The following is a 14,884-nucleotide window of genomic DNA, read 5'->3' on the forward strand; positions in this document are numbered from 1 at the left end:
TCGCGCGCTGTCCAAAGTGTAGCTAGATGATTAGCCAGGTTAGGAAGTTTGGTGAAACGTGAAGAGATTGATGACTAGTTTCTTCTTTTCAAAATTGCATGTACTTCAGCTATTTCCGCTGTTTTTGCTCGCAAATAGCTCTTCGAATGTTGAGTTAACGTTAAAGTAGCTAGTGACAACTTGGATAGTTGGCTAACGTTACTCTTTATCGTTTTCTACTTCACACATGCTAGTTTTGAAGGAATCGCGTTCAGTTGGCTTTCCAAGAACAGTCGAAGATAATTGAGACCCAGGCATTGGACAGGTTTTCAGAGAATTTCACTTAATTTGGTTGGGATGAAGATTTATTGACCGTAGCGGGACTTTTTGTGGACATTTGTGACAGTCAACAGATCTTTGAACATGCATGGGATAATGGCTGGTCATCAAGGTAACAAAACGTCGAATATACAAATAATGATGAAGTATTATTCTTTGCTAATGTTTCTATAACGTTACCTTTTGACTATTCGTCGAGCCATTGCCCGACTGTTGCCTCGGTAGCCAATTTTACGAAGGCAAAACAGGGTTCAAATGTGCATCTTCCCTCGGCTAATGTTGCTATCGATAGCTAGCTAGATTGTATCCAAAATAAAAGTAACGTTAACTAAAACGTAACGTTACGTCAAAGTCTGACATGCTGTGTTCCGGATCTTTTGGTAAAGATGTTCTATAACTGGCCATATTACAATAATGTAATGTTGTGGCAATAGCTCCGTATGCTCTGCTGGCTGTGGCTAGTTTGTTATCGATAGCTAACTGTAACCGTTAATCAGCGAACATGTATAACGTTAACGTTGTTGGTCTAGAAAAATTGACTGACTTAGGTGGCAAAATGGCTTGTAAATTGTCTTGCAACAGCCTCCTTATAATCAAGATATAGCATTAAGAGCTTAAAAACCTTTTAAAATAACATTAGCTTGTTTTGTTCTGTAAGTTCACTTTATTTGATTTTGAAGAGGTAAGTTACCCAGGTAACGTTGACAATAATTACTCGAGAAATTGTAGTTTTCCCGTATTCGTTGAAGAATTGTTTCAGCGACCACCACTGTGATGACATAGGCGTGTCTGACAGGTGAAAAGCTGTATTGTTAAACGTATGTTTAAGTTGTATTGTTTTCTCACCGTTAGGTGCAGCCCAGAACTGCAAATCCGAGTCCATCGTGGTGAGTTGATGGCCAAGCAACAAATATTCTGTAAACTGGATGTCTGGCTAACCCATTATGTCATTGTTGACACCTTCTAAACTATTGAGGTGTGCTGTTGATGGCATACCAACATTAAAAAAATCTCAATATTTGACTAATTGTATGATCAAGCTGACAGGAATAAAATATAAATTAATTGGAAACTGTATTTCCCCATCAGACTCCAGAGAGAAGAAAAAGGACTGTTGAAGACTTCAACAAATTCTGCAGTTTCGTTCTTGCCTATGCTGGATATATGCCCTCACCTACAGAAGTGCGTTTCACACATGTTAGCTTTGACTTTGCACATTCACTACATGAATTCACTCGACATACTGTGGCCAGTATGTTCTAACATGTTAAGCAAAGGTTCACAGGCATACAATAACATTGAGAAAAGGTTTACAGGTTTCTGTTGTAGCAATTGATTATTGAGTCTTGAATGCGTATATTTTGCACTAAACATGTTTAAAGTTATGCTTGGTTTTGTTTCAGGAAAGGCCTTGGTTTTCTAACTCAAAATCTTCCAGCTCAAATCTTCCAGGAGAGAAGGACCATACAGACATGCACACAATCCATACTTTCATCCAGAAGTCTCAAAGCAAAAGGGCTAAGAACAGCTTTTATCAGCACTCTGATGGCGTTTCAGCGAAAAAGATGCACCTGGATGACCGCAAAGAAAATACTGAACAGAAGAGGGACCGAAAACAGATTTCATCGGATACTTGCAAAAATGCAGACAATGATTCTGGTGTTGTGTTTGAAAAAAGGGCACGCATCAAGCACAGCAAGAAATATAAAGAGGCCAAAGCGAGCCTGAAGATCAACGGATCAGTTAAAGTTGAAGGAGACTCCTTTCAGATGGACAATGCCACTGTGTCAGGTGGCCTGCAAGAGCAAGACTGTGGTGGTTCCAATGGAATGGAACTCAAGGACGAGCAGCAGAGGGAGGCAGATATGAGTTCAAGTGAGGGCGAAACGTGGGTTGCAGATGAGGACATCATGGTGGAGACGGGTAAGTGTCTGTCATGTAAAATTGTCGAAGTAATTAAACCTTCGAAAAAAACAATGGCATCGGTGCTAGATGTATTTTTATCTTTAATCTACCTTTACAAATCACTGTTGACGTTCCCTACAAAATACAGAAAATGGTATATTTTTGGGTGGGATTCATTGCAGTTAACTAATTGTTTTTCAAATTGCAGGTGATGACTCGTGGGCCTTGATCACCTGCTACTGTGGGAAGCCCTTTGCGGGCAGGCCGATGATCGAGTGCAACCAGTGTGGTGTGTGGGTGCACCTGTCATGTGCCAAGATAAAGAAATCCAATGTACCGGACATATTCTACTGCCACAAGTGCAGGAACTACCCACATGATAGAAAATCCATACCCAAGATGGATCAGTGAAGACAGCATTGACTAAGTAGCATTGACTGATCTTTTGTTTGATTTTACTGCACAGTCCCTCAGCAGGAGAGAAGGACTGTAACATGAGTTCCTGGGTTTAATTTTTTTAAGGATTGGCCACAATTTTGTGTTACTAAATTCCACTGTGTACCAGTGCATCAAGAATGATTTGGAATATTACCAACGGTGGCAGAACTCTCACTCTTAGCAACATTGAGGACATTTTCTTCCTCAGTAAATCCTGCCATGTACAGTGTGATCTCAGCACTGCATGTTTCTCAGTCAAACAGTCGATTGCTCTGGAGTGTACTTTATTCTTTTTTTTTCTGAGTGAATTGTGTGTTTTTAGTTTTGCATTTCAGTATACTGCTTTAGAGAATGTACTTCAGGTATATCTGTTCTGTGGCCCTATGGAGCTATCGGTCTTATTGAGACAGACATTATATTGTTTTCCCATCCAAGGGATGCATATGTCACAAGAGACAAGTATAGTGATACATTGATGTTTTGAATATTTGACCTGGTATGGCAAATCAATGGACAGGGAAGAAACTTTTAAGAAGTGGCAGAAAGGCCAACTTCTTGGTTGGTTCCTCATTAGAATGTTGACATGCAAATGTCCATTAGATGATACATTCTTTTAAATGGATAGATTGCCTTTGTCATTTCTAGTTTCAGTCTGTAAATAAAACTTAGTGGATGTTAAAATCATTTTGTTTGACAGTATAGCCAGACCAAAGTGAATAAAAATACCTTGTGAATAGCTTTACAGTTGTAAAAGTCCCCTTCCCCACTGAAAATGTCTTTTAAATTCAATATTGCAGTAATAAAGCAAAGGAAAAAACAAATGAATTGGCGCAATGGATGGTTTACAGAAAGATTAGGCCCTACCTGGAAAGGTCCATCGCTCCTTGTCCAGGAACAGGTCCTCTTGGCAGCTCCACAGGGCTGTGTGCTCCATCTGCACCTGAACACCCTGCTGACTCACGCCTGCAGAGCATCGTCCAGCTCCAACCTAATCAGGTTTGCTGATGACACTACAGTGGTAGGCTTCGATGATGTATCGCGGGGGTGGACCAACAGGCTAAAAGTAGGGAAAACTAAGAGGGTCATCATCGGCTTCAGAAAGATCAGCACCAAACACGCCTCACTGACTCAATGCTGCAGACGCGGGGAGAGTCAACAGTGCTTAGTTCCCGGGAATGACATCACAGAGGACCTGGCATGTCGCTGCGCTCTCCAGAAAGGTCCAGCCGTGTCTCCACTAACTGCGGTGCCTGAAGAAGGTGAGTCCCCCCGCACCCATCCTCACTACATCCTACAGATGCGCCATAGAGAGTATGCTGACCAACTATATCACTGTCTGGCATGGGAACTGCAAGGCATCTGACCACAAGTCCCTTTAGCGTGTACTGAACACAGCATGGAAAGATCACAGGAACTGTTCTGCCACCCGTCCAGACCATCAACGTCCCACGCTGGACCCGGGAGGCCCACTTCACCCTTCCCACATCCACCTTACCCTCTGGCAGAAATTACTAGAGCATTCGTGCTGCCACCACTAGACTGCCACCCTTTGGTTGTGAGGTTCCTCAACAGCCTAAACACAAAGACCATCCACACACGCACTACGTTGGACCTTCCTCCTTTAACTTGATAAGCGTCAATTTAAACAAAACATCACATTGAATAAATTGCAAACATTCAAACATAATTATTCAACAGCACAATAAAATCATGGTTAAAAGAAGAATAGTCCTGCAAAGGGACAGCTCTACCAATGTCTCCACAACTGGGATAGGTAGTGTGTAATAAACCTTCTGTTTCATAATCCCCAAATTATTTCATTTCCAGATTCATTAAGCCGGCAAATTAATTTATTCATAAAACAGTGTGTACAGTGTTGACTAGTATCGGACTGTAATGCAGGAAATGTCACTGAAGTGGGCTACAGGCTGGCCAACCGGTGTCCTGTGGGCGACCTCTGGTGGTGATTCTGAGTGTTGCGTGCAGATTTTCAGTTTGCCAGAGGGCAAGTGAACATAAAATATTTGATGGTCAGTGTAGTCAGACTCTTGAAAGCTTGTCACTTTAGTGCCAGAGTTAATGGTTTGTTTTCAGAATTTCAATTTACAGATGCATCCGCTGAGAAGAGGTTTGACTCGCCATGGTAACCTCACAAGAACTAAAACTCATAATTGACAAACTTACCCTCAAAGCATTTTCAAAGTATACCTAAATATTTACACAACACATATACATCAGCATGTTACGGAGTTATATCATAGAAACTACTGATAATTTAGAACATCAGGAGAGATCAGAGAAACCTCTGATAAACTACTACTCTAAGGGCAGCAAGCATACATTAAGCACTACTTTGTGACGTACATGCCTACATCACTCATCCTACCTGTTGTAATTTGCAGGTGGCCACATGATTTGGTCCGGTCTACATTTTTATGAAGTTTCAAACTGTACAAACCTACTTTACTAAACTGTTTAGTTTTATTTATATTCATAGTTCTTCCTTTTTATAGAATGTAAACTCAAATATTCTTTCTTATGGTCATTCAGCTTTTCCACTATTACCTGAAAATCTGTTCTGTCATTCTGTGTTCAGGGACTTTGTTCAGTGCTATATGATATGAATAAGTTCAGTGTTATATGAAGATAAGTTCAGCGTTGTCCGGTGGCACCGTGTAACGGCACTCTCTTTGGGCTCACTCTTCTTTGAGTTAAAATATGACACTACACTCCTGATTAAGTATGTTCTTGACTTTACTGGTATTACTCAGGTTTATTTCAGACTTTGGATAATTCTTCCTATATCTCTTTAAGTCTCATGACTGCCCGCCAGTGAAAAACTCACTTCCGATAATGAAAAGACAGGATACTCTACTTAAGCCCACACCTCTTAGGCCATAAGAGCATGCGCAGTGAAGCAAGCCCAGTTTTATGAGCCATCTGCTGTTTTGTACTTTAGTCAAACATCGTCAAGAGAACACTTCACTAACTCCCGGTGGTTGTTCTCCAGTACAAGTAAGTAATCCAAACATTGTATTTTATGTATTGTATGCCTGATGGGTGTAAATGCCTTATGGGTGTCCTGTTTTCAAGCTTACTTTAATATTAAGAAATCGCTTACAAATTGTAGAAAACCTAACCTCAGCAAATTATTTTTAAAGAACTTTAAAAACACACACCACCAGCCTAATTTTATGTCTGATTAATGATTCACTCAGCTGTAAAGCGGAGTTGATGGTTCCTGCTCAGACCATCTTTCTGGGGTATTTTCCCCACAGAGAACCTCAAAGCCCAAATGATTTGCTTTCAAGTGAAGCTCTTGCAGTCGTTTGTCTCCATATTCCTGACTAGAGTGATGAGGGGAGAGCAGGGCATGTTGTTACACTGTTCAGTTTTTCTCACAATGACTGCAAAGGATTCATCATTATGCTGAAAATGTTGTACCAAATGAAAGACACAAGTCTTTGGCATTCTCCTTTTATTTATATCCGAAACTGAACTCGAACACTTTAAGTAAACATAAAAGTAATCAACCATTTCTTAACAACTATGCCAAATGATGCCCATCATTCAAAATAATGATGGCAGACTAAATCAAGTCAAGAGACCTGTGATCTGCCAGCATTATTCAAAGTCTCCGTTCTGCCAAAACATAAATAGACTCTCCTGAAGTGGCCCATCACCATGGTCCATTTGCTGATTCTCAGGCAAGTCTCCTTTGGCCGGCTGTTTGAGAGTAGTTCCACACAGACAAGGCAGAAACCCTTGTTCTCAACTGATGAGTCGTTTGTACGTTTTAATAAAATGAAATAGTTAACGTGATTATTTGTTGCCCTCCTTTTCTTTCCTGAACTCAACTAGGTCACTCTCTTCCCTTTCTGCACTGGCCTTTTTCTTTCTCTGCGCATATAGGAGGGTTTTTTAAATGATGCACCACTTTCTAATAAACCAAAGTAAATGTCCGCTGACCCAGTGATGTACCCTACCAGTTGCATTTCCAATTCAGGGGAGAAAACCTGCCAGAGCACTGACTATTACTAAATTAGGGCTAAATCTCAAGGCTAGTTCATTCTCAGACTGTGGTAAAATTATCTAAACACAAAACACCTCTTATCACAGAAAAGTTGAAAATGTAAATAGTCAAAACTGTTTTATTACATGAAATATGGTATGCTAGAGCTTTACTTTGGATGGGAAAAAAGTGGGAAAATTGTGCTATGCTCAGGTTCAGGTGATCCTTAGCCTGACGATGTCATACTCATAATTCTAGTCAGAATATGAGTCTGAGACCGGACCACTGGGCTGTGATTATGGGGCGTGTTTCAACGAACCAGGAAAGAAAATTCCTCTTCGCTGAATTGGATACCTAGAACCAATCAGAGCAACGTAGTATTATTACCATCTGATAGATTAAACTTTTACCTGATCCCGTAGGAAGGACGGCAAAAACATCTTTTCAATCGACAAATGCCTTGATCGCGTTTCTCTGTTCCTCTTTCAAAATGAATGCGCTGTCAATATCTGTTGAGACGTTACTTAATTAGCACTCAAGGCTAGAAGCTACCATTAGTTCTAATGTTCTTTTTGTCTACGCTGTTAGCATAACCTTTCAATAATGGTCTAGAGTGCATAAGTTAAGACCTACAATCCTAGGCAACATTGGTGTTGCGTATACACAACTAACCGAGTCAATGTAGACATAAAAAAAGTCGTGTAGATACCTTAAATCATATCAAATATGTCCCACTAAGCTCCCGAGACGGCGCCATCTTTGTTCGATGTATACCGGTAATCTATCTATGCCTGTCCATCAACGTATAAAGCCCGCCCTTACAATTTGAATGGTCAGATCCCTTTTCGGGGCCGTTTAAACCCTCCCAACTAGCTCGACTCCAGACTGAATCTCCCGGACCAAAAATTTTGTGGGCGGAGTTCAGGCTGGTATCCAGGCTAGGTGATCCTGACTAAAGGTAAACAAAATGTTGACTCTTGGATATGTGTCACACAATGTAGTTTTGAACTTGTTCCCCTAGTTTTGGAGAAATCTACATTGTGAGAACGAACCCCGCTCTCCCCTAATGACATGTTTCCATTTCCAACCATTCATTATTTGCATGCATTTGTTTTTCATTTGCATAATTACATAATCTTTTTTTCCCCTGCATGTCGTAGGTTCATTGCCATCACAGATCAATCTGTACAATTTCCAGAACTAAACATGGACTATAGCCCAGTAGGAGTACCCCCAGGCTTAGAGTATCTTGTACAGGTCAGTGTTATTGCCAGTCTATCATTATGGAAAATCCTACTCCACTTCCCATGTGGACTGTGGCAGTGAATAGATTGCTACTATGGTATGATAATGTATTACTAGGGAGTCTTACTGGTGTGGTTCACAAATACTCATCTTGAGAAGCACTAGAATCGGGTGACACATTTGAGCAACTTTTTAATCAGATAACAATCATGACTCTCCTTGTATATTGTTTGACAAGAGGCCCAAGTACAAGACTATCTACTCCTAACACACCTACTGTTTCCGAGTGAATTATGACTAAGATATGTATACACAGTTTTACTAGAGTTTCTATTACAGATTGACCAGATCTTGATACACCAGCAAGTGGAGCTCTTGGAGGGTGTGTACTTTCCTCTGGCCTTTGTAACATGTGTGTGTGTATATATATATATATACAGCCGCGGAAAAAATTAAGAGACCACTTCAAAATTATCAGTTTCTCTGGTTTTACTATTTATTGGTATGTGTTAAAGTAAAATGTACATTTTAGTTTTATTCTATAACCTACTGGCAACATTCCTACCAAATTTCAAATAAAAATATTGTCATTAAGATCATTTATTTGCAGAAAAATGACAATTGGTCAAAATAGCAAAAAAGATGCAGTGTCTTCAGATCTCGAATAATGCAAAGAAAACAAGCTCATATTCATTTTTAAACTACACAATACTAATGCTTTAACTTAGGAAGAGTTCAGAAATCAATATTTGGTGGAATAACCTTGATTTAAAATCACAACTTTCATGTGTCTTGGCATGCTCTCCACCAGTCTTTCACATTGCCGTTGGGTGACTTTATGCTACTCCTGGCGCAAGAATTCAAGCAGCTCGGCTTCTTTTCATGGCTTGTGACCATCCATCTTCCTCTTGATCACATTTCAGAGTTTTTTTTATGGGATTCAGGTCTCGAAATTGGGCTGGCCATGACAGGGTCCTGATCTGGTGATACTCCATCCACACCTTTACTGGCCTGGCTGTGTGGCATGGAGCATTGCCCTGCTGGAAAAAACACTTCTCAGAGTTGGGGAACATTGTCAGAGCAAAAGGAAGCAAGTCATTCTTCCGGGACAACGTTGTATTTTGCCTGGCTGAGGTTTGTAAAAGACCATAAGGATTGAACCAAAGCCGACTGGAGGGTCTCCTAGTTCGTCTTCTCTGATGAGTCCAATTTCACAGTAGGTGCAAGACTCTGTGGCTTGTAGGCCTCTCCAGGTCTCCGTCTAACCATCAGACGACCATGTGTTGGGCAAAGCTGAAAATTGGACTCATCAGAGAAGACGAACTAGGAGACCTTCCAGTCCGCTTTGGTTCAATCCTTATGGTCTTTTACAAACCTCAGCCAGGCAAAGTACAACGTTGTCCCGGAAGAAAAACTTGCTTCCTTTTGCTCTGACAATGTTCCCCAACTCTGAGAAGTGTTTTTTCCAGCAGGGCAATGCTCCATGCCACACAGCCAGGCCAGTAAAGGTGTGGATGGAGTATCACCACATCAGGACCCTGTCATGGCCAGCCCAATTTCGAGACCTGAGTCCATAAAAAAAACTCTGAAATGTGATCAAGAGGAAGATGGATGGTCACAAGCCATGAAAAGAAGCCGAGCTGCTTGAATTCTTGCGCCAGGAGTAGCATAAAGTCACCCAACGGCAATGTGAAAGACTGGTGGAGAGCATGCCAAGACACATGAAAGTTGTGATTTTAAATCAAGGTTATTCCACCAAATATTGATTTCTGAACTCTTCCTAAGTTAAAGCATTAGTATTGTGTAGTTTAAAAATGAATATGAGCCTGTTTTCTTTGCATTATTCGAGATCTGAAGACACTGCATCTTTTTTGCTATTTTGACCAATTGTCATTTTTCTGCAAATAAATGATCTTAATGACAATATTTTTATTTGAAATTTGGTAGGAATGTTGCCAGTAGGTTATAGAATAAAACAAAAATGTACATTTTACTTTAACACATACCAATAAATAGTAAAACCAGAGAAACTGATAATTTTGAAGTGGTCTCTTAATTTTTTCCGCGGCTGTATATATATATATATATAAAAATGTCAACAGGCAGCTGTTTGAAAGCACAGAAGTATTTGGCTTACCGGTACCTTTTATTGGTAACCTAACTGTTACGGTTTATTGTTTTTGAAATAAGAGGCCTGACTTCTATGTTCACAGCAAACTTGAAAAAAGCAAATATTAAGCCATGGTTTAACTGCACTATAGGCTGAGTCCTTGTTTATCTTAAATATGCACTTTATAATTTTATTTTGTACCGCCCTGTTTGGCAATGTTGTTTTTCAATAAAATAAAACATTGCTTAAAGCAGGCCAATCCACTTTTCCATGTTGATAAGAGCATTAAAATAAAATAAAAATGATGGAAAAAAATAATTGAAGGGACATTTAGAATAGATGCAAATTGGCGACTGCGATTAATTTTGATTAATTTAATCGCGATTTATTTTGAGTTAACTATGACAAAAATGCGATTAATCGCGATTAAATATTTTAATCGTTTGACAGCACTAATATATATATATATATATATATATATATATATATATATATATATATATAACACACATCATCATTCTGTATTTGCGGCATGTCTGTTTCTCTTTTTATTGTGACTGTATCAACTATCACAACATTTTGGCTTCTCCAGCTTTTACTGGCTTTGAGACCAAAAACCGGTATGAGATCAAGAACAGCTTGGGCCAGAAGATCTATAGTGCGAAGGAGGACAGTAACTGCTGCACCAGGAACTGCTGTGGCCCGCTGCGAAACTTTGACCTTCAGATCAAAGATCACAATGACCAGGAAGTGATTCGTTTGGTCAAACCCCTCCGGTGTACTTCCTGCTGCTGCCCCTGCTGTCTTCAAGAGGTGGGTCATGACACATTTATTAATTTTGCGTTTATCCAAGACGTCTTGTACCATTGTTACGCCACAATCTTTGGCGGCCCTAGGCTATGGGGCGAACAACCCTCTACCACTGACCCAAATTAACTAAAAATTAACCTTTTAAAAAGCACCAAATCCAAGGGATTTATTTATATGAACAAAAACACAACAACTACAAGACAACCATATCAAAACATAACTACACAACAAAATCCCAGGCTGAGAGGCAGCAAGGCCAGCAGTCCCCAAGCTAGAAGCCTCCTCTGCAGCAGGATACTGGAGTCTTTAACTGCTGCTTAATCACCTGGCCAGGTGCATCTCATCCGGCAATCAGGGTTAGCACAACCTGGGCAAAGCTAGCAAAAGGGAAGCAAGGGGTAAACAAAGAACACAGAACACATGTGGCCGCAACAATCATTCACCTTCAAGTGTAGTGCAGATGGTATTTTACCTCAGTATTTGAATGGTATCAAACCCATTTTGGCACCTTGTTGCACTCAGTTAAGCATGGCATTGTGAGAACCTTGCGCTACCAGTTAAGATACTGGAGTATGATGACATTGTCATAATGATACTATACCGGGCAGTCTAATTAGAGAATTCATGTGTTTTCAGTTGCTAATTAACCTATGATATTTTAACATGCAATTCGAACCACCTCATATTTGCATATTTGTAATATACATTCATTGATTGGCAATGAGCAGAGACAGCATTTTATAGAGAGTAAGTCCACACATAATCATTTTCTCCTAACATCAAGATGGAGGTTCAGTCCCCACCAGGAGTTACCATTGGCTATGTGGTCCAGCAGTGGCACGCATTCTTACCAAAGTTATCGATCTTGGGCGCTGCAAAGGAAAATCTGCTGAAAGTAGATGGGCCATGCTGTGCCGTTAGCTGCTGTGGGGATGTAGACTTTGTGGTACGTTTGAGTCAAAAAATGGTACACAGAATACATTTAACATATTATAGTCATAAAAGTTTTGGAATATATATACAATTTACATCAACAAATTTGTTCCTCAAAGTGGACATCACACATGAATATCTGTGCATGTTTATGATATTCTCTTATCATTGTAGCTAAAAGGTAAGGATGATCAAGCCATTGGGAGAATCACTAAGCAATGGAGTGGCGTGGTGAAGGAGCTCTTCACTGACACAGATAACTTTGGAATTGAGTTTCCCATTGACCTGGATGTAAAGGTGAAGGCTGTGTTGCTTGGGGCCTGTTTTCTAATCGTAAGTGCCTGTAACTTGATCTCTTGTTTTTGTTGGAGTTGAGAAATAGATATACAAAACAGTTTCAAACTTTTAAAGTGATGTTTTGAGGAAAGGATGCTGGTAGTGGTGGTGAAAAATAAGTAATATTTACATTCACATATTTCACAGTTTCAATTCAAAAATGAATTTCACTCTGAATTGATAATTCTCTAATTACATCACACGTATAACCCACCTGTTGTCACCTAATCTCTGATGTCAATAAGCCATCACAGGGATAATATATTCTGTATGTCAGGACCATCAAATATTCATTGAATAAAAAATATATGGTTGTATGGAGAGAAGAAATATCTGTTATGGCACGTACCATGACAATTACAAATGTACAAATGACATTTCACAGCAAATGCACAAGTATGCTTACAAATTACAAAGGATCGATTTAGAAATAGACATAACATTCTACAATTCCTAGCACGTTTCCAATTTAAATTATGGATCATGGTATGTGCATTTACAAATAATTATGAGGCATTTGGTTGTATATACTAAAACGGATGGTTGTATCTGTCAGTGATGGTCAATGTTCTCTCTTATCTTGAAAGGATTTTATGTTTTTCGAGAGAACTGGGGACAGTGGAAACCGATGCAGTGTCTTTGGATGAAGACACACAGAAGAAACCATCATTCGTTGTGCACTGGTGAAAATGTTGTTGCCAAAATATATGATACAAGTTTATAATTTCTTTGGTATACATATTTAAAAAGTACAAAGTTTGTTTTGATGGTATTCATATCAAGGTCTGAAAAAAATCAGTACCAGTTTGTAAAATCTTGGTAGATCTAATGAGTAATGCTTGTATATTTGACTGACCTCTTTACCAATGACTTTTTCCACTGGTAAGCCGTTCATATCAGCTAATTAATTATGTAAGGGATAATGTATTGTCCAGTATGGAAAATTCAATAAATAAATACATCATCAATAATTATTTAAATGTGTCATTAATTAATTTAAATTGGAATTAAATACTTAAATGTGTCATTCATTTATTTAATACAATTCATTTTATGTTAAAAAAACCGTATTTAATTATTTCACTATTTAATTAATTATGTCATGGTCCTGTGTTGCAGTGCATCAATAATTTATTTTATCTGTCAAACTCACCCATCAAAGTCAGTGGGCGGATTCCTAATACCTGATTGGTTACCCTGCACATCAAGTCAAGGCTTATGGATTCCAGAAATGTGGATTGACGACGCAGGCCTCATTCCTAAACACTGGGTGTCAAACTAAACTTTTTCTTAGACGCTAAAAATCCAGAGCGTGCAAGGTTTCGATTTCTACTTCAAGTTCAACCTCAACTTAACACGTACGACCTCCTGTAAAGGTAAATGCTATCTTCTGCTATCTTATGTTTTGCAGTTAACTTAGAACTGTTGTTACATAGGCAAAGTGTAGGGCTAGCCTACTGTTATTAGCGACGGTTGGCCTAAAACGTAATGCCATTTGCTACGGTTGATTGACAGGGACGGGAATGTATTTGTTTTCTCCTCTTTTACCCGGACGCATTTAGGTCTCGAAAAGAGGAAATGTCCGTGTAAAAGAGGACGTCTGCCTTAGTGCCTTGTCTTGTGTTTCAGTTGCTTGATGTTTGACTGTGTTATGAATGTTGTTGACTTGCTAGTTTGTCATAAACAGCTGCTAGCAAGTAGCCGCTAGCAAGACATGTTATTGTGATAGCCATGTTGGCTAGGTTGCAAACAACTTCCCTAACAAAGTCAAACATCACAAAGTTCATTGTCAACATTAAAATCGCTATACATGCTAAATAACCTACAATTTCACTTATGTGGGCCTATATGATCATGAGGTCAGAATGCACACAAAAGTGTACCAAATAATACACACTTGATGCAATAGGCTACATGCTGTTGGAGCCTGAGGGTGGATCTTGAGCTAATTCTTTTACTTTTAGTGAAGGAAAAATAACATGAATGTGAATGAATTTTACATCTGTCAAATATGTAATTCGTACTTATGGAAATAACTATGTAGTCATATCATGTCAGATACGGACACTAGGTCTACATAGCCCTGTATAATCAATGCAATGATGTCACCAAGTAGTTTTAAATAATATCTTGCTGTAGGCTAATACTGATTCGAATGCCATTTGTTAAGTGTTCAAAAAGCTGGAACAAGCTGGTAAAAAAGGGAACCTTACAGATGTTTTTTAAATTACTATCATAGATAAATATACCAGTAGCCTATCGCATCGTATTTGTGGTATTGTATTGTGGTATCGTATTGTAAGTATAGGGTTTGGTGATATTTTGGCAGGTATAGTATCAAAGTCATAATTTTGGTATCGTGACAACCCTAGTGTCAACCATATACTTCATCAGTTTCAGTGACATTGCGTTTTTGGTATGGTGCAGATTGGCATTTTGTCTGTGTTTCTTTTTTCCTTCAGGTTTACCTACAGAGAGGCAAAACTGGGAACCATAGCAACATCCATACATCCATCATCCAACATACATTTGTAGTTCCACGTTGGTGGTATGAACTGCCTAGCACTACCAGAGCAGGGGTTCAGATGTCATGCCTTATTTGAAAAAAAGGATGTTCTGTAAGGCACTGCCGTTGTAACACAGCTCTGCACCATGAACTTCATGGCATCTCTTACTTAAATACATTTTACATAAGGAATAGAAAAAAAAGTGCAGAAATGTAACTACTGTAAGTGCAAGTTAAGTAGTACACTAGTAAATGTGATCCATGGACCCAC

The 14,884-nt window shown here is 39.2% G+C and overlaps 2 protein-coding genes across 2 annotated transcripts; both read left to right on the top strand.

Moving 5' to 3' along the window:
* Window positions 1–132: 132 nt before the first annotated feature.
* On the top strand, window positions 133–3,411 carry LOC308377813 (PHD finger protein 23B-like). The gene is made up of 5 exons (XM_080854561.1): window positions 133–430; window positions 1,171–1,205; window positions 1,408–1,500; window positions 1,722–2,241; window positions 2,432–3,411. The coding sequence occupies exons 1-5, from the start codon at window positions 403–405 to the stop codon at window positions 2,632–2,634; spliced, it is 879 nt and encodes a 292-aa protein (XP_080710687.1). The 5' UTR covers window positions 133–402; the 3' UTR covers window positions 2,635–3,411.
* A 432-nt stretch (window positions 3,412–3,843) lies between these two features.
* Window positions 3,844–12,754, top strand: plscr3a (phospholipid scramblase 3a; the record flags this gene model as incomplete). Its single annotated transcript, XM_080854493.1, has 7 exons — window positions 3,844–3,920; window positions 7,834–7,930; window positions 8,258–8,300; window positions 10,621–10,841; window positions 11,623–11,784; window positions 11,946–12,104; window positions 12,695–12,754. The coding sequence occupies exons 2-7, from the start codon at window positions 7,880–7,882 to the stop codon at window positions 12,752–12,754; spliced, it is 696 nt and encodes a 231-aa protein (XP_080710619.1). The 5' UTR covers window positions 3,844–3,920; window positions 7,834–7,879.
* Window positions 12,755–14,884: the final 2,130 nt, after the last annotated feature.

Source organism: Sprattus sprattus, assembly GCF_963457725.1.
Source record: "Sprattus sprattus genome assembly, chromosome: 1".
Taxonomy (NCBI): Eukaryota; Metazoa; Chordata; class Actinopteri; order Clupeiformes; family Clupeidae; genus Sprattus; species Sprattus sprattus.